At 43.8% G+C, this 24139-nt stretch overlaps 1 protein-coding gene across 6 annotated transcripts in view; it reads right to left on the bottom strand.

Annotated features, from left to right (window-relative positions):
* FNDC3B (fibronectin type III domain containing 3B) overlaps window positions 1-24139 on the bottom strand; it is a 354050-nt gene that overhangs the window by 4200 nt on the left and 325711 nt on the right. For all 6 annotated transcript variants that reach the window (XM_090051042.1, XM_090051040.1, XM_090051045.1 and 3 more), the window contains 2 exons: window positions 18391-18557; window positions 14998-15125 (listed from right to left, as the gene is read on the bottom strand). In XM_090051042.1, coding sequence (XP_089907168.1) covers window positions 14998-15125; window positions 18391-18557 — 295 coding nt within the window. The remainder of the gene's footprint in view (window positions 1-14997; window positions 15126-18390; window positions 18558-24139) is intronic.

Genomic DNA, 24139 nt, shown 5'->3' with positions numbered 1-24139 from the left:
TTTGGATATGCTCCAGTAACTTCCCTGGTATTGAGGTGAGGCTAACCAGTCTGTAGTTCCTTAGGTCCTCTTTCTGGCCTTTTTGAGAGGTACTACATTGACCCTTTTCTAGTCCTCTGGTATCTGGCCCATCTCCCACAGCTTCATGCAGCTCACTGTAAGGGCTCCGAGGTCCCCTCCATCAGCTCCTGCAGGACCCTGGGATGAGGTTCACCTGACCCTGCCGACTTGAATTCATTCAGATCCAAGAGAAGGTCTCTGACTGTCTCTTCTGTTATCTCTTCCCTCAGCTTGCCCCCTCCCTTATCCAGATAATACCTATTAAGTGTCTGGCAGCTTAATTTTTTGTGAAGACTGAGGCAAAGTACTTGCTGAGTAACTGCCCTCTTTGTGTCTTCAGTTAGGGGTTCCCCCAGGTTGTTAACAGAGGACCCACAGCTTCCTTCATAGGTGGAGGAAGAAAATATGATGGGGGCGGGGGGGGGAAGCACAAGCACATCTCCAGCAAGCAAGTCTGTCATGGGGAAGGGGTGTGGGGGGAGTGTGAAGGGGCAGACCAAGGCCCCCCGTGGTGAGGGAATGGGTCAGGAGCAGAGGCGAATGGGGCCCTGGGGCCAGGGTAGGTTATGGGGTACATGGAGCCCAGGCACCTTGTCTGGGGTGTGGGAGGGCTCCCACCACTGCATGCACCCCTGGGGCAGGCACGGGGGGGGGGCATGTGCCCCTGATCTGTGCATGGGGTGGAGGTGGGCTGCTGCTGAGGGCTGCACTCCGCACCCTGCTGCTGGTGCCCCAGGAGCAGTGCAACGCCACGTGCCTCCCGTGCGCTGGCTGTGCCGCTTGCCTGGCAGTGGGAGGCATGGGGCATTGGGCCGCTCCTGGGGCACTAGTAGCAGGGTGTGGAGTGCAGTCTGCAGTGGCAGTCCACCTCCACCCCATGGACAGCAGAGATTGGGGGCATATATCCCCTGTGCCTGCCCTGGGAGTGCGGGCAGCAGCAGAAGTCCCCCTGTACCCCTGGAAAAGCCGAAAAGCCACCCGGGCAGCAAGCATCCCATGACCCACCCCACAGCTCTATTCACCACCACCCCATGGGAGCCTCAGTTGGTCCCCTCCCCACCCCGCACCTGTTTTCGTCCACACATTTACTTGCTGGGCACTGATCGGTACACAGCCAGGCCGGACCGATTACCTGGCCGCCTACAGGCTCCAGCTGCTGGTCTTTGTTTGTACACCCCCCCACCCCACACACACACATATGCAGCCACCCGAGCCCACGCCCAGGCTGCCTACATTTGAGGGGGACTAAGCCCCATTAGCCCTGGCCTTCCGTCACCTATGGCTTCCTTGGTCCTTCTTTTCTGGCCAACATACTTATAGAAACCTCTTGTTGTCTTTACCTCCTTTGCCACCCGCAGCTCACTCTTTATCTTTGCTTTCCTGACTTTGTCCCTGCGGGTTCTTACTATTTCTTGGTACATGTCCTTGATGACCTGACCATTCTTCCATTGCCTGTATGTTTTCCTTTTGCATTTGAGGCATTTTGGAAGCTCCTTGTGCAACCACATTCATCTCTTGCCTTTCTTCTTATGCTCCTATCATCCTGCAACAGTTTCTTGTTGGGCTTCCAATACTTTGCCCCTTAGAAGTTCCCAGCCTTTCTTGGAACCTTCATCCTTCAATATATCCTCTCATGGCACCATTCCTATCAGCTCCTTGAATCAGATGAAATCAGTCTTTTGAAATCTAGCACCGTCATTTTGCTGACCTCATACTTCCCCTGTCTCAGGATCTGGAATTCTAATGTATCATGATCCCGACAGATTGAAAAGTTGGGCCAACACGATGAAGTTCAATGAGGACAAATGCAAGGTGCTACACCTTGGGAGGAATAAACAAAAACACAAATACAAAATGGGGGCCACCTGGCTGTATGGCAGCTCTGTGGAAAAGGGCTTGGGAGTCCTGGTAGACCACAGACTCAATATATGTCTGCAGTGTATGCAGCTACACAAAAAAGTGAACGTGGCTTTGGGCTACATCAATACAAGCATTGCATGCAAGACATGGGAGGTGATGGTGCCTCTCTACTTGGCACTGCTTAGAGCTCATCTGGCGACCTGTATGCAGTTCTAGGTTCCACATTTTAAAAAAGATATGGAGAAGTAAGAGAGGGTCCAGAAGCAGGCAACAAAGATGACCAAGGGCTTGGACGACAAGTTATATAAGAAGAGGCTGAAGGAGCTAGGAAAAGTTCAGCTTGTGAAAAAGGCACTTGAGGAGACATGATAGCAGTCTTCAAATACTTGGATGGATGCCATAAAGAAGAGAGAAAGCACTTTTTCTCTTTTGCTGCCGAGGAGGATGAGGATTAATGGCTTGAAGTTGTAGCAAAATAAATTTAGATTGGAAAGCTGGAGAAACCATCTTCACCATGAGAATAGAGAGGCAGTGACCAGACTCCCTAGGGAAATTGTGGACTCTCCAACCCAGGAGGTGTTCAAGAAGTGGTCAGCCAGAAGGAGCTGCCAGTGCCTGGGCTACCTAGAAAGCCAGCCCAGTTGCGGAGCTGCCCCTAGCCCCACTGCGTGCCCAGGGGTGGCAGGATGCGCCACAGCCGGGTGGTGCCTGGGCCAGGCAGGACCAAGGGAACTACCGTGGGCTGGACAAAGCCCCTCCACAGGCTGGATACAGCCTGCAGGCCTTATTTTGCCCACCCTTGTTCTAGTTGCTCTTGCCATTAAATTAACCACCTTGAAGACATGGCTGAAACAAAACAAAAATCCAATAAAATCCCAACGTGAAAACAGGAATGTTATGTTGAAATAATGCTAGGGCTTGGATACAAGCAAATAATCCTAATTTTTAAAATAATATACAATTAAATGAATTCATTTGGTTGCTTGTCTCCTCCAATAAGAATGGAGTACGCTGAGGCAACTAGAGGCTAAATATGGTTAAATCACAGTTAGAGAAAGACTCAGATCTTCTTTAAGGACTAATAAATATAGATGACAAAGAAAGTTCAGTTAAGCTGGATAAATATTGGCATTTCCCAGAAACAAATAAAGGACCTGGAAATGAAATGAGTACTTCTTTAAGGAACATTCATTAGGGGAAAACACACAACTCTGGGTCAGTATTAAGTTAAAGACAGAGTCCTCTTTTGATAAAGACAATTAACTGGCATAAACTGGCGTAACTTCACTGATTTAAATGCTGCTCAACTGCAATGGAGCTATGCCGATTTACACCAGCTGAGGACCTGGCCCTGTAAACATGACAACAGGTGTACTGACAACTTTTGCCTTTGCACAGGGAAAGGAAGTGGCAAGTTTGACACAGAAGCTAGTCGAGATCTCATCAAATGCAGGATGTAATGAACAAGTGCACCGGTTTAAGAGCTAATATCTTAACATTTGTAAGAAAATTAAAACAATGTAGATTTAACCTTCCTGATTAGCAGTTTTGCCTAATAATCTTCTAAGAGAATAAAGATAGGGTTAGGGTATTAGCTCTAGAGCTGAGGGCCAATCTCTCACTTTGCTACAGACCATATCCAAGTGCCTCAGCTCCCAGTATGTAAAATAGAGTAACATCATTTTCCTGCGTCTGAGGAGACGCTATGGCCATGTAAGTACCCGGGGTGTCTGTATGTGAGCGTGGAGGCTGCTCTGACGTGCAGCACATTGGAGCAGATTCGATTAAGCCAGACTACTGGAGCGTGGTAATGACTGTGCTCCAGCAGGCTCTCATGTATCAGCATCCCCGCACTTCAAAATGGCAGTGGGGGCACTTGGACTAAAGCTCATTTGGACTAAAGCACCATTCTGAAGTGCAGGCACGCTGATACGTAAGACACTGTGGCACTTTAATTAGAGCAGTTCTCAGAGCCACTCTAATTAAAGAGCCACCCCTCACACTCTTGGAGCAAAGTGCCCTAAACCTAAAGCTTTCACAGGTATTTGTACACTATGTAGTATAGTGCCTCAATCTTCTACAGGAGTCTTTGGCACTACTATAATATATAATAGGGGGTGTCAAACGGGGGCATGCATACCCCTGGGGGTATGTGGGAAGGCCATAGCAGGTACACGCGGGTGGGCAGAGACAGAGTGCCACCGCCTCCCAGGAGCGGCGGGGGCGACAAGGGCAGCGGTGCCCCTCTGTGGTCTGCACAGGCGCTGCCCAGCCAGACACAAGGAGGGGGTGTTGTTTGAACCCCCCACCCTGGTCATGCTTGATGGGCAATTTGCTAGCTTGGTAATAATGCCCCTCTGTGTGTTCCTATGCTCCCTGACTACCGCAGCTTTTAGGTGTGGTTTTGATTCTGGCTGAATATTAGAGTAAACACAAAGCACATATCCTCTCTCCTTGCAGTGGGCAGGCTATTACTGTGTGCCCCATTAAACTGCACGACTGCAGCATTTACGGATAGCTGGAGTCTGCATATAGACAACACATGTCACCGACTTGACTGGAAGTTTGCCCAACTTCCTTGGGACTCAGAGAAGTCCATACACAGCTTCCTTAATAACAGTGATATGTATTTAGTTGTCAGTTTTGCCATTTGTTACAATGCTAGGCAAACTGGCACCACCTCTGGAAGGGATTCCCCAAAAGCTTAGTTGTCTCCACTAATAAAATGAGGGCCATATTTCCCTTATGGAGGACAGACTAAGTACTGCACCTTACCATTTCAAATTGGAATGAGTGAAGTTAAAGAACATTCAGGGTTCAATATGGTTAATAATCAGGCCCATATTTGGACATAATTCTTGCTGTCATTTAGGCCTCAAGGGTCATCTAGTCCACTCCTCTCTCTCTCTACCCTGCCCTGCATGCAAGTGTAGGATGCAGTACTAAATTACACTCTCTAGTTTAAAGCCTGTTCAGCATCTTGAAAACCTCTAATGAGGATTCTACAGGTTACCCTGTGTAGCTTGTCCAATTCATCCAACGGTAAAGAAGTTTCTCTGAGATTGTCTGAGGTGAAGAAAGATGAAATGCAGCAAGAGGAATGAGATATGGAATGCTAGCCAGGGACAAGGATATAACACTGGTTGCACTCCTACTTCCCCCAGCAAAGGGGCATTGAATCATTAAGCAGAGCCTTCATTTTTTTTTTGGCACCTCTTGATAGATTTTTAAGACTAGTCTTGGAAGCTTTTTTCCATACAGAGGGATCACTTGGTAGGTAAGGTGATGTATGAGACCGGAGAACTGGTGGAAGGGAATGGCCAGCTCCCCACTCTCTCTCCCATATACACCTGAAATACTTCCCAGGCCCAGTTTCCTATGCATCCAAGTTTTCTATTTAGGGGGAGCACCCACCCTCATTAGCATGTTGGAAATAAAAAGTGGAGCCTACTGAAGATACAGGTTACAAACGATTCTGAATAGAAAGGTAACATTCTTCTGAGACTGATTAGCCGTGCTATTTTTAACAATTTCAATTATTTTGCTCCTATTTACCGCATATTTCCTTGACTTGGATAATATTATACAAGACATAAATCACATGACAGAACAGGTATTTTAGATAAAGTTACTTTATTTTGGATAGCAGCACACAAGGGTGTTTTTGGAGAATATGCCATGTTTGTGCTACCCTCATTAAGATAATGCAGGAGTAGAAGAGCAGCCCAAAACCAGCGGGGTCCCCAAAAGCACTTTTTATATTCTTCAGAATTATAATTTAATACTTTTAGTATGCAACTGAACTGTTTTTATTCTATAGTCAATGAAAAAGGTTTCTGCATGGGCTCATACAAAGATATTTCTGATTCTGGTACAGAAATGTATGGAGCACCACACTTACAGAATATAAAGAATACCACATACAATACCAATAAACTTTGGCATAGTGCAAAAGCAAGTTGTGCCTTGGAACTACTGAGGAGAAATGGCTATTTTTGATTATTGAACTTGACAACATTGAACTTGACAACATTTAAACAAACTGAACTTGACAACATGGAACTTGACAACATTTAAACAAATTTCACAAGGTTACAAAAATGCACTAGGGCCCTAGGACAAGACTGCATTCTACACTTCAAAGTCCTGTAGACCACAATAGAAATATTTGGAGTCTAATAAACGACGGCAAGACCTATTCATAAACAAAAAGCAACATGGGATGGTGATCAGAGGAAAACCTGTCTCTGAATTTCTTTTTAGAAAACATGCTCATTCGTGAAAGTTTTATTTCTTCTAAGAGGGCCAACAGACCTCTTGCTGAGAAGCTAAGCTCTGGATTCTTATTATTTCATTCTTATTATGTCCATTCTTAATTAGTTTTACCAACTCCATTGCCAAGGTGGTCATAAACAAGCAAGGCTGTCCTCAAGAGCCTTAATATTTAACAAACCAGATAACAGTCTTACATATAACCAAAAATATTCATGAAGTCAGTCACACTGTAAACAAGTCTAATAAAAATGAATGAGTATTTCCCATCTCATTAAGCAAAGCTGTAGGAGAGGAAGAAAAAAAGTCAGGCAAGGTAGCAATGGTGACAGAATTTTAGTGCGTACGGATAGTGCTATTATATTGTATATTGTCATCCAAGCATTCCAGTTCAACTGAGTGTCCTGACTTGCTATTTGACAAAAGAAAAATGAATGTCTGCCAATTAAAAATTTACACAAATTAAATTCATCCTTAATATAACATAATGTTTTATGCAACTATAGATCCTGACACACAAACATAACCACAGACATTCAAGGTTCAAAAGAACAATTCAAGTACCTCAGTCTTTTACCAAACGAGCTTTAGCTCAAAGATCCCCAACACCATTTTTCAGTGAGGGGACACTGATACATGAGACGCTGGAGGCTGTTGAAGCGTGTTAATTCCCACTCTCCAGCAGACTCGATTCTGCTCCAACGTGCTAGAATTGCAGCGCATCGGAGCATGCTCCCTGCATGTGTGTAGAAGCCCCACATCCCCATTCCAGGTTGAAATAATCAAAGTGGCAGACCTCCTATTACCTCTTTTTAGAGACTATACTATGTTCTAATCTATCATTTATTTTCCTCTCTCATAAACTGTATTATAGGGTTGCAAATTAGAACACTACACCCAAGATGCACTTTTGATGGCACATAATGAATAAGCATTGTCCCCCTAACTCCCAAGAGCCTTAGAGGTAGTATATTTTGCTTTGGTAGCAAACAGCTCCCATCAGCACATGCTACTTGGATTACATGAATATGCATGCAACCTCAAGTGGCAGGGCACCAATGTACATAAGACACTGGTGGTTAAAAACTGAACTGACAAACATCAAAGCCCTAACTGGCAAATTTTGCTGGAGGGCTGGGGGTAGGGTGACATGTGTTGGGAAGTACTGCGGATCAGAAAGTGGGGAAGGAGGATAGAAATAGGGTGTCATTCTTACTTGCCCAAGGACTCAATGACTCCAGCTGCTGCTGCCACAGCATGATCTCCCCTGCTCCCAGCTGGTGTTGCTGCAGCCCAGCCTCTGCAGGGTCCACCAGTCAAGTGCTCCCTCTAAATCAGCATTCAGGCTGGGTGCCCTGCTTACCCTTCCCTAACTGCGCTACTGAAGAAACATCACCTCCTACCTCAGTATCTCCAACTCCTGTACCCTGTTTATTTTAGTAACAGAATTCAAGTGCCAGACTTCAGAAAACAGTCACATTGATGGCTCCTCAGTAGCCAAGTACTTTAAGTAAGTGAATTAGTGACCTGACCTGCAGAAGTCCTTAACCCCTAGCAATTGCTGTTGAACCCAGCTGACCCCTCAACAATTTTAAAAATCAGGGCACTGAATTAAGAACCTAACTTTTGGCTTCTAGGCTTGGAAAACCTGGCCCACATTTCTATCACTGTTGCACTACAGCTACTGAAGTACACCCCGAGTTCTCTTCTGCTCTGCACAATTACCAGACTACTGACAGCTGATTTCCAAATGCAGATTTATCACAGCTGAGGCTGGAAGAGGCGGCAACAACAAGTTTTTGACTGTCAGCTCTCAAGCTGTTTGCAGCAGTTTACCTTTTTACTTGAAACAAATTTGATAAGCAACATCATAAAGAATAAATGCAGGCCTTGTGGTGTCACTGACTGCCACTCTTCGAAGAATGACTGCTCTTTATAGTCACTGAATAGCAATGCTCCATTATCTTCTTGAAATGGGAAAAGTAAATGCTTCACTTTTATTGCATGGTTTTCAGGCACCCTGAGGACCTCCAGGAAATAAAATGCTCTGGATAAAATTCTAACTGGAGGAGTACATAAATCCTGAGCCCCCTTCCACTTGCCAAGGGAGGGGAGAGCATGGTCACGCAGGTTCCTGTCTAACTCGTTTGTCACACCCTCTGCCGCTACAGGCAAAGTAGACAAGAACTTGGCAGACCCAAGCGTGAGAGACTGGAGAAGAGCGTACTGTTTCTTCCTTGGTTCCTTTTGCTTTCTGTCAGATCTGCCACGAGGTAAAACTCAGTTTGCTTCCATATGAAGGAAGACTGGTCCTGGTGTTGTTAAGTTCTGGGGCTGGCAAAGTCTGGCCTGCGGGCCAGATCTGAATTGCAGTGGACTCCATTTCCCAGCAGCCCCTCCTCACATGGCTGGGGCCAATCGACATGGAGACCCCAGCCACAGCTGTGCTGTGATAGCACAAGGCTGGGGTTGCCACGGAGCCCAGCCCCAGCCGGGATGGCAGGACACACAGCGGGGCAGAGTGGCTGCTCTCGAGCTGCTGGGATCTTGCGGCAGCAGTAGCTTGGTCCGGGGCCAGGGCAGAGCCGCGATCTGCAGCCTGCATGCTCTGGGCAGGGGCAGGTATGCAGCGGATCACAGCTCTGCCCCAGCTCCTTGCAGTGGTGATAGCATGGTCCAGAGCCAGGGCAGAGCTGCCACCTGCTGCCTGCGTGCCTCTGCCCAGAGCATGCAGGCTGCAGATCATGGCTCTGCCCTGGCCCCGGACCAAGCTGCTCCTGCTGCAAGATCCCAGTGGCAGCAGAACAGCCTCTCTGCCCTGCCAGTGTGGCTGGGGCCAGTCCCCACGGCAACCCCAGCCTTGCAGTACAGCTGCAGCTGGGGTCTCCATGTAAAGTGGCCCCAGCCATGCAGGCAGGGGCTGCTGGGAAATGGAGTACAGCTGCTGGCCAGATCTGCCATTTTGCCCACCCCTAACCTAGAGTAAGATTTTTTTCTAGTAATCTGAATACAGTGAAGTTACTCCACCGATAGGAATGTCTACCTCACAGGATGTTAATGTGTTCTTTCAAAGATAGGGTTTGGATATGCAACACTTTTACACCAAAGTAATCTGCCTTTACACTGGCTGTAGACACAGACTCTACAGATTCCACATTTGTAAGTCACTGTAGTCTTGTGTAAAGTCACATCATAAAAAATGTAGTAACTATATACCCATGTAAATTATACTAGTAGGATGTGCTGAAGCAGTACATAAGTAGTACATAAACTGCAGTGGTGTCTGCAGCTCTAATCAGTTGGCTCTTTGCTCAAGCTAAGGCAAGGCACAGTAACCTCTCTTTACCTATGGGGAGCAGGTGCTCTCAGCAGCTACAACCTCAGGATTTAAAATGAGCAGCAATCCTACTTGGCACACTTCCTGAAATGCCTCTCTCTGGAGAGATGTTTCATTCTGGGATGCAACCAAACGCTTGCAGCAATAGCTCACAGTTAATGCTAATACCGAGTACAAGTCTTAAAAGATTTCATAGAGCTACAACTGCCTAAAGGATAATGCTTTCTCTTATTATATCCCACTGATAATTTGCTTCACAGCCCATTTGCTCTATTGAGTCTTGCTGAAAAACACACTGGGCAGGAGCTGCAATGTCCCTGCCACATTATAATGCAAGACATCTAGTCCACTGAAGTCAATGGTGTTATTCACAAATCCTAGAACTGTTCAAGATGAGGAAGGGAGGCAGAATTGATCCACTCTAATTCTGCATATGTGCTCTACTTTTGTCCTTGTGGCACAATAGAAAGTACATTGAAGCAGAAGAGCCCTTAAATTGCCTAGGTAATTTTGCTGCTTAATAAAAAATAATAATACTGAGGCAGCAGCAGCAGGCCGCATGCTGCCTCCTCAATGCAGGTTCCTGTATCTTCCTGACAGCTCATCTCAAATGCAGCTTCATCTGTGGAAGCTGATTCTGTCAACATGGAGTAGTACTCCATCAGCGGAGTTCATGGAGACTGTGTGTGGAATGATGCATCACTCATAAGAGCCCAGAAGAGACAAGGGGGAGGAAGAAAATTCCTTACTTAAAACAACCATAATCGTTGAAAGTTTCAGATGCGGATGCATACTTGTCCTACTTGTATTCTGTTGATAGTCGAGTCTATCATTTTGTTCAACCCTTTTTTGATTTTTAGAAGATGCAAATCTAAGATGACAAACTGATGCAAAAACCAAACCTAACAAACTCTTACTGTAAAAATGATCAGGACCATTTAAAACAAAGTGAATGCCATCCTGTTTTGGAGCCCAGTGAATTTTTCATAATGTATATTTACCTGCATAGTAATGTTTTTACCAGAATTCCTGAGGAGCAAAGCCCCCGTATGTCAGATCTCAAACTTGCTCCCATTTGCTTAAATTGTGATCTTGCAAACAGTTTCCCATAAGCATGAGGAGGTAACAAGCACTTTGCAGTCCAATTTGGTTTGTTCTATGCCAGCTGAAGGCGTCTCTGCATGAGTTCGTGTACATGAGCTTTTTATTGTCTTTTTTCATTGAAAGCAAGTCCTTGAGATTAAAGTTAAATGAGCAAGGATGTTTTGGTCATCTGCTAGTAATGCTCACCTGAAATAAATCAATTGGCAGCAGCCAGACAGCTGCTACCCCATGGACTTACACCATGTTTTCCCAATTAAAATGTCCAGATCCTGCAAAATGAGTGATCTCCTGGCAACTGACAGCATTGCTGACTGGTGTCACAGGGAAACAGTTGTACTTTGGTTGGTTGAAAAAACATAAATAGGTGTTATCACTTTAAAAAACTGTTATAAAACGTTTACTACTCGTCTGTTTCAAAGGTTGTTTTACAAAATAGATTTCCGTCACATCTTTATGCATATACCACAATCTTGAATATTTCTCTGCTTCTGTGATCATCCCTAGTAATATTTTTCTTTAAGCGAGAACTACAAAAAGTGCCATAATCAAGACTGAAGACCCCACTATGCTCCATAGACTTGAGGAGCAAACCCTTACAGTCTGCCCAGTGTAAAGGGATGTGGATGGCTCTGCTTCTTCCTTGTGCCATGAGGGAGGGATAAACCATTGCAGACCACTTCCAGGCGCAAATTATTTCTCCCTCTGCTCTAGTTCAGCACACTGGAGAATGAAGACAAGGCTCTGATTATCCTTGCTCATCCGTGTGGGAGGGGAAGGTAGTAATCTATTTAAGCAGGTAACCATGAAAACTGTCCTTGCTTCAGGGAGCTTATAGTAATTAGAGGGTTTGCACTGGAAACAGTGAATCTTGGTCCCCAGCCCCAGGTGTGCATTACTGAGTTATGAGGACCACGCACGCTTTGTGCGCGAGGAGGACTAGAGGGAAATCTTTCAATGGTGCTACTTCAATTGCTTATAGCAATAGTGTGAACATGAGTGTAGACCAGCAGCTGACATGTTTGCCAGGCCAAAACAGCTTAATGCTTGTAACTAAAACTTTACTCAAGTGCCCACTGCACAGAAATGCCCTTAGAAATCCCATAACAATTCAAACTTAACATTTCTCTTTGAAATGGGATTTCCTGCTTGCTTTTTCGCACCTAGAATCCTACTGTGTAGGGTAACTGACGGATGGCTTAAAATAATCAGAATTTAGCTCAGTAGCAAGCACTTCCAAGGGGATTTGCTGGACTCTGTTCTGATACAACTCTGCAAGTTATTAGATCCCCTTAACTCAACACCAGAGATCAGATTCTCCGCTGGAATTCACAGCACGAGGTAGAAAACATACTGCATTGGGCTGGGGAGTCTTAGTAGTTTTAGACATGGCATATTCCTACACCAATCCCCTGCAGAGTGCACAGAATAGGTCATGTAAGAAATATTATCAAAGTGTGTTGTGCTCTGCCAGTCTGGTCTTGAACAATGTCCCTTATGGACACCTAGCATAGTGTAGATAATAGCCAGCCTAAAAATGGTCTCACGTCTACTTGGGCTAGTATAAAACCAGTCCCAGAACCAGAGGATTGATTACCAATGGTTCCTCTGGGCTCCCATCCTGACTCAGACTGCATCCTGTAGGCTAGGGACAGAAAGTGCATACAACCCAGACCTGCATGCATGAACAAAAACCAGTTCAACCAGTTCTGTAACACAAAAGAAGTTCAGTGCACATAAGCTACTTTCAAAACGGCCACCGAAACCAGTTTAAGATTAAACCTGGATGGATACAGTATCAGACTTTACTGACTTAAGTTAAAATCGGTTTATTGAACTTTTGTCTCAGATCCCCTCCAGATTCACGTTAACTCACAGTCCCCCAGCATCCCAGGATGCTTTGCACTTCTCCCCCTAGCAGGGTATGCAGGTTAGCTTTGGCTCAAGCCATCTGCTCCAGCCCAGCAGGAGGCATGCTCTAGCGAGCCCTGCCTTCTGATCTTGGCCAGTGCAGCATGCAGCTGCACCTCTGGAATCAAATGTGAATGCCTGTTCACTTGTTTTATCAGTTCAATCTATGTAGCTTAGATGAACCTGCAAAGATTCAACTGACACAGGCTCAGGCTTTTTGACTGTCTGTACTTAGCTGCAGAGCCTGGACACAGCCTAGAATCTGAGATCACATAGGCAAGTTGAACAAAAAGAAAAGGCTCCACAAAGCATATAGTCAGCTTCAAAGCTATAATTAATATAAAAACAAGATAAACAGAAATGGGGCCCATTCTTTGTTATAGTTATTTCTTTGCCAACAGACCTTAAGTTCACTTAATGCTGTTACTGATCTGTCTCCCACCTCCTACACTATTCACAATTCTTGGCAAACACACTGGGGGCTGCATATTAGCACCCAACAGTTCAGGTATGGTTGATTTCTATGGATGTTTTTAGCAGTCTTCACTTCTATAGTGCCTTTCATCTGTGTATCTTCCAAGCAGTTTACAAAGCATTTCTTTATAATATGCCCCTGGAGTCAGAAGCAGTCACACATACCTAATGAATACTGCACTTACAAGAGTGAGTAAAACAGATTACTAATGTAAACTTAGAAAGCAAACAGCATTTGTGGTGAGGGTAAAGTGTTTTGAAGAGTAAGGTTGTTTTCTGATTCATTAAGGATGCAAAATTCACCCTCATTTGTTGCTTATTATTAGTCATTCATAATTACTTAATTCAAAGTTTCAAAATATCAGTTTTGGAACCTTTGCCAGGAGCTTTTTCCAGTGCGTCAGCTGTGAGCACAACAACTGAATGCTCTAAGCATCATCAAGAGCCTAGATTTCATGTTTGTTTTATTAATGAGAAATGAAAACCTTAAAACATAAAATGCCTGAAAGAGTTTTCTAGTTTCTCTGCTTTCTTATACTTCTGTCTTTCAACTATAACAATTGAATTACTTGATTATCACAGAAACAAGAAGTTTCATACTATTCTCCATGAAGGTGACCAACACTATGGTTAATACTCTTTTATGCTGAGGCCACTTCAGAAAGGATGGTAGAGCAGAATGAGATAAACCGTTGGTTAAGTGTACTATAACACCAACAGTAGCACTGCTCTTGAGCAGTTTCTGGGAAGATGTCAAACCTTTGGCTTCAAACATCTGAAATGACCCAAATGTAATGTCTGTATATGGCTACATGCATTATTTTTAAAATAAAAAATGATAAAAACATTCATTCTGCAGCAATGGGCAGAAAAGATGTGGAACAAATAACAGCATTTTCACAATGCAAGTACAGCCTACAGGTAGATATGCATGAACTTTACTTATCTCATTTTTTAATATTTTTGTCCATATGATAATGCAAGAATAAACCAACAGAACAAAGTAGACTGGATACCCTTGTGATGGGTAAGGTAGAAGACCTTAAATAGAATGGACTCACTGTTTGAATCCATTTTTTTAAGGCACAAGATTATCAAACTCTTGCATAGAATGTCTTGCAGTCTGCCATGGAAATCCAGCAACTGTTCAAGTAGGTTAGTTCTGTGGCTTAACATGCCCATCATCTTGACCCTAGCAACAGTCAGCACCAGCTGCTTTACGCAAAGCTGCAACAAAACCCAACTGGTAGAAAGAAGTAGGGGAATCTGCTTCCCATTCCATGAAGGTCTCATTACAGTTCTTATTCATGATGAGCTAGAATTATTCTATAGAGGAGCACAGAATCATGGAAAAGAACTTAAATAGGCCCTTATCTGTTTATTGGGAGAATATTATAGAACTTAAGTACATCAGCTACCAGCATAAAGATTCTATTAGTTTATGAGATCAGTTAGTCAATGGTGCTTCTCCTTGGTAAGTATAGGTCTGCATCACCCAACTCTTTGGGGCTTCCAGCTAAATGCTCTTTTCCACCCCACTGTCTTTGGTCTAGTTCTAAATCAGGGCTCCTGAGGCAAAGGTGATAGGATACTTTCAACACAGAACTACATTTCTCAGGCCTGATTTTCTATTAAGTTCAGTACTCAAGCTGCTTCTTTAAATGCAGTTGGCTGGGTTTTTATGCTTGTTTTTTATTTTGTTTTTAAGAAAGAATCAAGGACATACAGAATTATTTCAGTGCTCATAAGTGTTAACAAACAATAGGACCTTTTTACTTTAATAAATATTAGATTGATATTTCCATGATTTTAATCAGAATGGAAACGTAATAGATGTGCTTCCTCTGGTCATCATAAAGTGAACAGGAGTATACAGTAAGTGATACGCAGATCCAACTCAAAGTACAGTGAAGGAAAATGTTAAACAAAAAAATCCCATCACATTATCAGTTAGTTATCTTAACATCAGGTCATTTTCCTACCTGTTTATATTCAGATTCTCTCCCAACCAGTACCTGCAGAACATAACTGATAGGGTCTCCTTTCATAGGCGGAACCACTTCCCAGGTGATTTCACAGGCATTTCCCTCTAGCTGCGTCACTCGAGGGGCTAGAAAAAACATGTATACATCAGACATATACTACTGTAAAATGCATTACAAGAGAATTATGTTCCTGCTTTATACACCAATTACAAAATGCTTTTAGAAAGAGAACTGCAGGACTTGGTGAGCAATAACAGTATTTTGGCAATAGGAACACATTTAATTAAACCAGAGGTCGAGGGAGTCTTTATTTTTTGTAAACTTGGGGCCTGTTCCTTTAATTTCAAAGGGAGTTTTCCCTGAATAAGGGATGGAAGATGGGACACTTAGTTACAAAGTGAAATCTGAATTGGCTTCTGATGCCCTTTGAATTGACCTTCTGAGAACAGCAAGTAGTATAAAAGAGACCAGATCCTTGCTCAGAACTATATGAACTACTGAAGCATGTAAAGTAAAAGCTATCAACTTTGTAACTCAACTGAAATGGTATCTATTGTGCTTCCCAAGTGGAGAGTTATGAGATGATTGACTATGATTGCAAGAGCTGAATTGTCACAAAATCCTGTAACACAGGACTGAGTACTCTTTTGGGCTAATAGAGCCATTTTCATGTCACGGCCCACTTGTGAGGACCCCAGAACATAGGCACAAACTACACATAATTGGAGTTTGACATGGAAGGGAACAAAAGAGAAGACAAATACAGATTTTTTTGCTATAGGAATTGAAGTTCAGACTCCACTGAGAGCAGTGGGAGTCTTGCCATCGACTTCAATACAGAATGGGTTTCATTCCACATTCTGGTTTCCTGAAGCTTTCAAATACTGGGATTAATATCTAATTAACACTTCACAGTTTGTTGGGGATCAGATTTGAACTTTCTGGTCCCATCGCAAAGCTTTCACTAGCATTTACGGAAAACTGATTCATCAGCAGCCAAAACCCATCTACCTTGCAAAGTGGTTTTTTCATCAGCTGAAAGCCAACAGATATTCTCTGCCCAATGAGAGCAAGATGGTGAGTCAACAGTCCACAGAGTTTTAATTGACTGCAATATGTTTACATGTACAACTGAGCATCTGTCCTGTGTGGATATCAAACCAACCAGCGGCAGACTATGAGAGTCTGCTGTTTGCCAGACAGGGAGCGAGCATGCAGCTGAAAAGTGAAACTGTGGAAGGATCTACAAACACGTGTTGCAAAACACCTCAGCAAGTGGTTAACGTGCACGTGCAAGGACACATGCATTTGCAAAACAATGTTTCACAACCTCAGGGATTTCTAGAAACAGGACAAGCCATCAAAGAAACAGTTGTTGCTACATATGCTGCATTAATCCCAAATTAATTCGCCACCACCTAGAAAGCCACCTGTTTTAGACCAAAATTCTCCACCAGGGTGCCGCAGCACCCTTCAGTACTGGGAAATCCTTTTAAGGATGCCACAGGGTGCAATGCAATAGTAGCACTGTTACGTGTCAAAACCATTCTGTTGTGCTCTGAGTGGTCTGCAACAGAAGAATTTCCCAATTTTTTTTTTTTTTTTTTTTGTGACTATGGAAAAATAAGTGAAAGGTAAGTGCTGGTTTTTTCTGAGCGGTGCCTTGAAACTAAAACAAGTTAAGGACCCATGGACTAAAACCTAGGTCAGGAAAACAAACTGTCCTCCTCTGAGTGGCTCTCAGCACTGAAAGGTATCAAGAATGACCCGTTTTGTTATCTTCCTGACAGGACACAATTCTCTGCTCTCCTACACTGCTTTCAGATTGCAGGGTTTGCTGCTACGGTTTGGGACGTATTGCTACTATTATGCCTCCCACTCCTTCCCTTCCCCTATACACCCCGATGTTTGTCAAATACCATAACTGCCTTATATTCAGCCCAGAATGTGAATCACATTTAACAGGGATTGAAAACCTAGGTAAGGTGGTCATTTTCCACTTAGTGAAACCCCTACTCCCCAAAGAGCTGTGAGCCAATTACACAGTATATCACAGCAAAATAAAGATGTCACTGTTGTATGTGCTAGCACAACGGTTCTCAACCTTTTTTGTACCAGGACACATTTGTAAACATTGGTGGCCAGTCCTGACCCAGTGCCCCTCACTCCCAACCTGCTGCCCCCCACCCCCAGCGTATGGGCCAGGAAGGCCCCAAGCAGCCCCTCGCAGGCTGGAACTCTGCCAGCCTGCAAGTGAACAGCCACAGTTTCCCACGTTTTTCTCCTTTAAAGGAGAATCCATTTTTTAAAGTTTGTTTGTGACCCTTTCATATATTCTTGTGACCCACTTCTGGGTTGCAAGGCATGGCTTGAGGAATGCTGTGCTAGCATACCTGTGGAAGCTTCAGTCTACCCACCCTGGGTAACAAACAACTACAGTGACGCTGCACTAGGCTTGACCACATACGTGTACTCGGGGTCTCTGGACAGTTTGCACTTTGGTTGCTACCATTAAACATTCAGTTTGTTATACAGGCAAAAACGGCATGCTTTTGCTAGAGGGAAAGGGCAAAAGTGGATAAGGAGAACTCTCCCCTGGACAAATATTGTTTACACTTGAATTCTGTGTCAAATAAACATAGAAATCTGTTTAAAATAATGCAACCATGGTAAATGTTAAAAAATCCTGGTGAAGTCCTTGAAAAGGTACCCAATAGCCAAAGGTTATGAATCAAGATATCAGCTGTATAGAAAAAAAAAGTTAAAAACAATATATAAATCTTCATTCATTGTATATGGACTTCACAGTTTTATTTCCATTTAAATTAGCTCTCTCTCTCTCTACCTAATTTAAATGGAAATGAAACCGTGAAGTTTTCATATTTTATATATGTATATAAAATTAGAGGGACAGTGTTATCTAGAGCAAACCTGTGGAATTTGGTTGTCACTCTGCCTTTTTCCAAAGCAAAACTTCTTAAAATGCATCTGGGTATTGTCTTCCATCACATGCATGCAATATATCAATGACAGTTTTAGGAATGGAAGGAAAACGAAACTCCTAAGCATTCAGTGAATGCTAATGACTGAACACAGACTACACAGCAACTTAAAAGGTTATGCAACTCACTCCTTTCCAAGTATCCTACGTGTACAGATACATTCTAGAATCTCTTTAAAAACATTCTCCATTAGTTCACAGCAATGGTCCCTGTTTCTATAACAAAGTTACTATAAGTCTCAGTGTTCCTATGTTTCTGTGGAATATGGGATTTATTACAGTTAACATGGGACTGTCTTGGGAGACAACGATCTTCCTATTATAGTTTCCTCTTACTAGTCCATGGCAACACACAAACATGTATACATTATCTCCCTGCTACTACATACCTTTGATGGCAGGTGGGATAGATTTGGTGGTGCAGAAAGTGCACAGTTCTGAGAAAGGCCCTTCTCCAGCATCGTTGACCGCTTGTATTCTAAACGTGTAGCAAGTCGATTCTGTCAGTCTTTGTACCTTATACGTGTGACTTGGTCCTCTGTATATCGGAATAAACCTAGAAGCAAGTACAGACAGAACCCAATTACTTGTGCTTTGCCATAGTAATAGCTGTTCAGTTCATATAAAGGCCCTTTCTTACTCAGCCATAGGTTTACTCTTACTGTAAACACCTGTAGATAAATGTCTTGTCCAAAAAAAAAATCAAACATAACTACAAAAGTTCAGTATGAAAACAACATATAACCAGTCTGTTATTGGATATTAAGACGATCCACAGCTCAATAGATCCTCTTCAAAAAATCCATAACACTCCAACTGTATTCAGCAGGAACTTTAATGATGTTTGCTTACTATTTATCTAATCAAAAAGGATTCAAGTTTATTGTGATACACTCCTTCAAGTCCAATGTGTTGATAGAGTACTTCTAATTTACAGCACCTAAAAAGCACAGAAGTGACCCAGAAAATCTTTGCTCATGTGCATATTTTTCCTTATGTAAAACAGCCCTTCGAGCCACCTTGCTTGCCATCTTAAATTCAAGATAGCTTTATTTATATCAGCTTGCCAGGATTTCAAGTATTGGATCCCTAGATCAGACATTTCTCATAGATCTGAACACACCTTAGACAACACAAAAATAAACCATTCAAAAAAGAATTGGTGGAAGGATACTGACTGTTATTATTGATTATTGGTTTAGAAGAAAAAAGTGGAGAAAGTTTAAAGAGACAGGTATTAAAGAGAGGAAGTACCTGGTGGATGAAGGTAGGAAGCACACTGGAGTGGAGGCCAAAGACGAGAATGAAGATAAAGTGCTTTGGAAACGACTTCCAAAACAACGGCTCTGGTAGGGCCAAGACATACAAGAAAAACCCCACATTTGACAGTGTAACACAGAAAATAATCAACTCCATTTAATCCCAAAAAGCAAACAAGTTTCCAGCTGAAGAGAATCTGAGTTCTGCTTTACGCTGCCGTGTTGAACAGGTGCGTTTCAGTAACAGTCATGGCAGACAGTAGGGGACAAGAGTGCACAGAGCATAACAGGAAGCGCTCAGCATCTTGCTTCAAAGGAGGCTTGGACTCTTTGGTACTTCATGCATTTGCCATTGAAATCAGCATCAGTGTAAAGTTTCAAATGGCTAAAGACAGATCCTACTGTTCCAAGGTAATAGGACAACTGTTAAAGAACTCAATTGTGAGAAACAGATTCAGTACATGACAGCTGACAATTTGAAACTGCTGTAGTGTGCACATAGGGACAAAGGGTTTCTTAGTCACACTGTGCACCCCAACCAGAGGGTGAGCTCTGGGAAGTACAGGGATTGGTGGAGCTAGTAGCTGGGTGTGCCAGAGTACCCGTGTTGGGTGCCTGCTACTGTGGCGATACAGGTTCCCCCTTCTCCAACTGGGGTGCGTATTCCCTGGAGCCAAAGGGCATCTCCCCCAGTGCAGGCTGGACTACAAAAATCACACAATCTTCCCCTTCAATTATGGGTAAAAGATGCCAAAAGTAAAGTTTGGAGTAGCATTAAGAAGTGATCCAGGAAAGCACTTGAATGTGTCGCGCTCCAAACAGTTTGCATTTTGGCTGATGACTCACCAAATCTTGCTGCACTTTGGCTCTAATCCCTTCCTCCCATAGGTTAGAGGGCCCTCAGCATTCCTATGTGCAATTTTTGATTGTGAAAAGAGAAGGTCCTGCAAATGTTCTTGCAAAAGTACATTTGCAATGATTTTTATCACCCAGCCCACAACAGCTTTAGTCAGTCAAGCAGGGAAGAGACCGAATTCCATGCAACTCGGGTCACGCAGCACTGACGGCACTTGCCAAACCGATAGTGCAACAAGCAGAGGTCCAACTGGATACTGAATTTTGTTTGCAAAGAACGCCTGCATAATTTTAATTCAAGCCTATATTTGTCCACTGAAAATTGTAAATAATTGGCAATGAGAAAGAGGGTCCTATATATATGTTGAAATGATTGGTTTTTGCAATTTCACCCAACTATGTTCAATTCTTGGGCTACTCTGGAAAACTCTTTGGGAAGTTAACCTCCACATAAGAGTGGGTTTCTACTAAGGGTTTAAATCCGAATGTCAGTATTTGTTCCAATTCTATTTCTTGCTTCCATTTCTATTCTGAATTTCCAGGAGTGCTCCTTCTTCCGTTTCTCCGCTGTCATCTGGAAACCAACAATCATTCCAGTCACTCCTTTCTCCATCCCTACTCTATTCTTCTTTTATGTCTCTCTCAAGAAACATCCATCACAGAAAGCAAAAAGCATTCCAGGAAAAGCTGGCATCCTTGATGCAATGCACCAGGCTGTATGGCAGCACATTTAAACCTTTGATATGTTACCATCTTTTCTTATGAAGATGACTATTCCAATCCTAGAAGAAAAAGGCTGCTTATTAAGTCAATCAAATTAAATTACCGCTCAAAACTACAATGACAACAATGGATCTTAATTATGTTGGAAGATGCATACTGTGATTTAAGAAATGAAAACGTTTCATCTTGATTTACAAACATTTAAGCTTCAAAACACAGCTGACTTTGGTAATCATGAGGAAATCTATTTGAGCATGCAGCAGCCACTTTCTATTTCTGGAAGAGTTACATTACAAGTAAAAGCAGCCTGTTTTTCATACAATGCCAAAGATTCTGGGGACCACAATCTGTACTCCTTACTCAAGCAGAACACCTGCACAGAGCCTTATATATCAGGAATCATACAACAAACATGGTATACTGCAGGGGTTGGTAACTTACAGCCTGCAGGTTATAGCTGGCTGGTGAAGTTGTGGGTCTCTGGTGGCATTTTTGAGGTGGCCTTTGCCTATGTGGCAGCTGGATGGCAAGGAAAAGTGATGGCAGCTGTTGGGGCACTGGTGACTGCAGCTGCAGTAGCGCAAGCCAAGTTGGAAGTGACACGCTCAGAGCTAAGCTCTGTTAAGCAAAACAATCAATGATTGATCAAGGGAAGATTAATTCCTTTCCATAGGATTATTGGAAGTTAATTCTCAGAATGTAGAGTCCTTATCCCCCCTCTGTTCCTTCTCCCTCGGGAGCTTCACGCCACCTCCAGCAGAAATTCCAGCCCTCATCAGCTCCCGTCTCTGCTACTTATACAGAACCTCACATGCCTCTTTCCACACGGCTTATTAAAGATAACCCAATTTTGAGCTCATCTTCAATTCCCCCATCTTCTTCTACCTTTTGCCCACACATCAGTCTGTCCTTTGACTGCCCAGAGATGCTTGCTAAACATCTCCCCATCTCAAATGGCTATATAGCACTATAAACCAAATATCACTATGAAAACTCAAGATCAAAGGATGGCAACTTTTTGGCAAGTGCGCCAAAAACACCCGCAACCAGGGGCGGATGGTGGGGGAGCTGTGAGGGGCCGATCCTTAGTGTGGTAGTACAGCTCCAGCCCCTTCCCTGCTGTCCTCCCCAAAGAGCACATGTCAAGCAAAATGCCTTTGCATGCCATGCTCTGGCACCAATGCTAGGAGTTGCTTACTCCTGCTCCAGGTACCACTATAAACCAGCCTATACCAAATCTACCCTTGTTTTTCTGTTGTGTATGAAGACTTCACATTCAAATAAATGCACTTAAAATTGTTTGTTTGTTTTTTAAATAATACTTTATACCAAGGCAACAATTTTCTTTACAATTTCTGGTGGCTAATGAGTCAGCCAGGAGAGGTGAGAAGCTCATGCAAGCACACAATCCTACAGGTTCTTTTCAGCTCATTCCCCCTGCGTGACTCCTCGCAGCAATGAGTCGTTCGCATTTGTTTCTTCTCCGAGCTCCTATCCCCGCACAAAAATGTCACAAAATGAATTCATTAACCCAAAGCTTTAGAAATCCCAGCAAAATGTGCTCACTGCCTGAAGGCTCTTCCCCTCACCCACTCTTCTTTGTCATGCAAGAGTTAATGGCTGAATGGAGTGAACTGATACAAGCTCTCTGGATATCAGTAATGCATGTTTCTCGGAAAAATACTTGTGTATATAATTCCTACAGGTTAAGTTATGAACAATGCCCCATAGGGATTCAGAATTGGTCTGAAGTAACATAACCACCAAATCCTACCCTTTGGAAAATGTGTGGATTTAAATGACAGTGAAAAATGGTCCAGCTTCTCAGAACATTTGTGGGAACCCAAAAACTGGTGAATGAGGTTTGGAAAGCTTCCAATATTGTGAGAATCGCCCCCCTCAATTCATAAGGGAACAGATGGTGCAGTTTAACATTAGTCTTTCTGTGCAGATGACCAGCTTTTCTGGGATTTTGTTCAGAAGTTCAAGAGAAATTCCAAAGAAGTTCACCGTGGCAAGGTCATTACAGCATGGAGGAGTGAACCTTAAATATTAGGGTTACTTTTTAACAGGGTGTCATACTGCCCTTAAATGCACAAGAGAACATGAAAAGTAAAGTGACTTTCTGTGGAAATGTTTCCTAGAGAACTTTTCTCTCTTCTCTTACTTTAGTTGCTTTTATTATTCTTTGTTCAGGGTATGCTACCGTCATAGAAACATAGAAGTCGGGTCGGAAGGGACCTTGTAGATCTTCAGGTCCGACCCCACGCCTGGGCAGGAGAAAAACTGGGCTCAAATGACTCCAGCCAGGTAGGCATGCAGCCTCGTCTTAAAGACCCCCAGGGTAGGAGCCAGCACCACTTCCCTTGGAAGTTGGTTCCAGCTCCTAGCCGCCCTGACTGTGAAGTCGTTCTTGCGGATGTCTAATCTAAACCTCCTCTCCAACAACTTGTGGCCGTTATTCCTTGTCATGCCAGGGGGCGCTCGGGGAAACAGGGTCTCTCCCAAACCCTTCTGGTCCCCCCTAGTGAGTTTATAGACGGTCACCAGGTCCCCCCTCAGCCTTCTCTTGCGGAGGCTGAACAGGTTCAGGTCCCGCAGTCTTTCATTGTAGGGTCTGCCCTGCTGTCCCCAGATCATGCGGGTGGCCTCCTCTGGGCCCTCTCAATGTTGTCCACATCCCTCCTGAAGTGGGGCGCACAGAACTGGACGCAGTACTCCAGCTGTGGCCTGACCAGTGTTGCGTAGGGGGCAGGATCACCTCCTTGGCCCTACTTGAGATGCATCTGTGGATGCACGACAAGGTCAGGTTAGCCCAGCCAACCGTAACCTCGCATCGTCGGCCCATGTTCATCTTAGAGTCAGTAATGACTCCAAGATCCCTTTCTGCCTCCGTGCTCTCAAGAAGGGAGTTTCCCATTCTATAAGTGTGCTGCTGGTTACTACTGCCCAAGTGCAGCACCCTGCACTTGTCAGTATTGAAACGCATCCTGTTTTTGTTAGCCCACCCCTGTAACCTATCCAGGTCTTGCTGCAGTCCTTCCCTCCCTACTAGCGTGCTCATCTCACCCCACCCCAAATTTTGGTATCATCAGCGAATTTAAACAGGGTGCTTTTCACCCCATCATCCAAATCACTGATAAAGAGATTGAACAGCACAGGCCCAAGGACCTAGCCCTGGGGGACTTCGCTGCCCACTTCTCCCCAGGTTGAACATGACCCGTCCACCACCACCCTCTGAGTACGACCCTTCAGCCAATCCGAAACCCATCTGACTGTATAGGCATCAATGCCAGTCACC

The sequence above is a fragment of the Crocodylus siamensis genome, chromosome 6, assembly GCF_052110815.1.
Source record: "Crocodylus siamensis isolate JL-2025a chromosome 6, ASM5211081v1, whole genome shotgun sequence".
Classification (NCBI taxonomy): domain Eukaryota; kingdom Metazoa; phylum Chordata; order Crocodylia; family Crocodylidae; genus Crocodylus; species Crocodylus siamensis.
The sequence above is the reverse complement of the archived record's forward strand: the minus strand, read 5'-3'. Positions and strand labels throughout refer to the sequence as shown.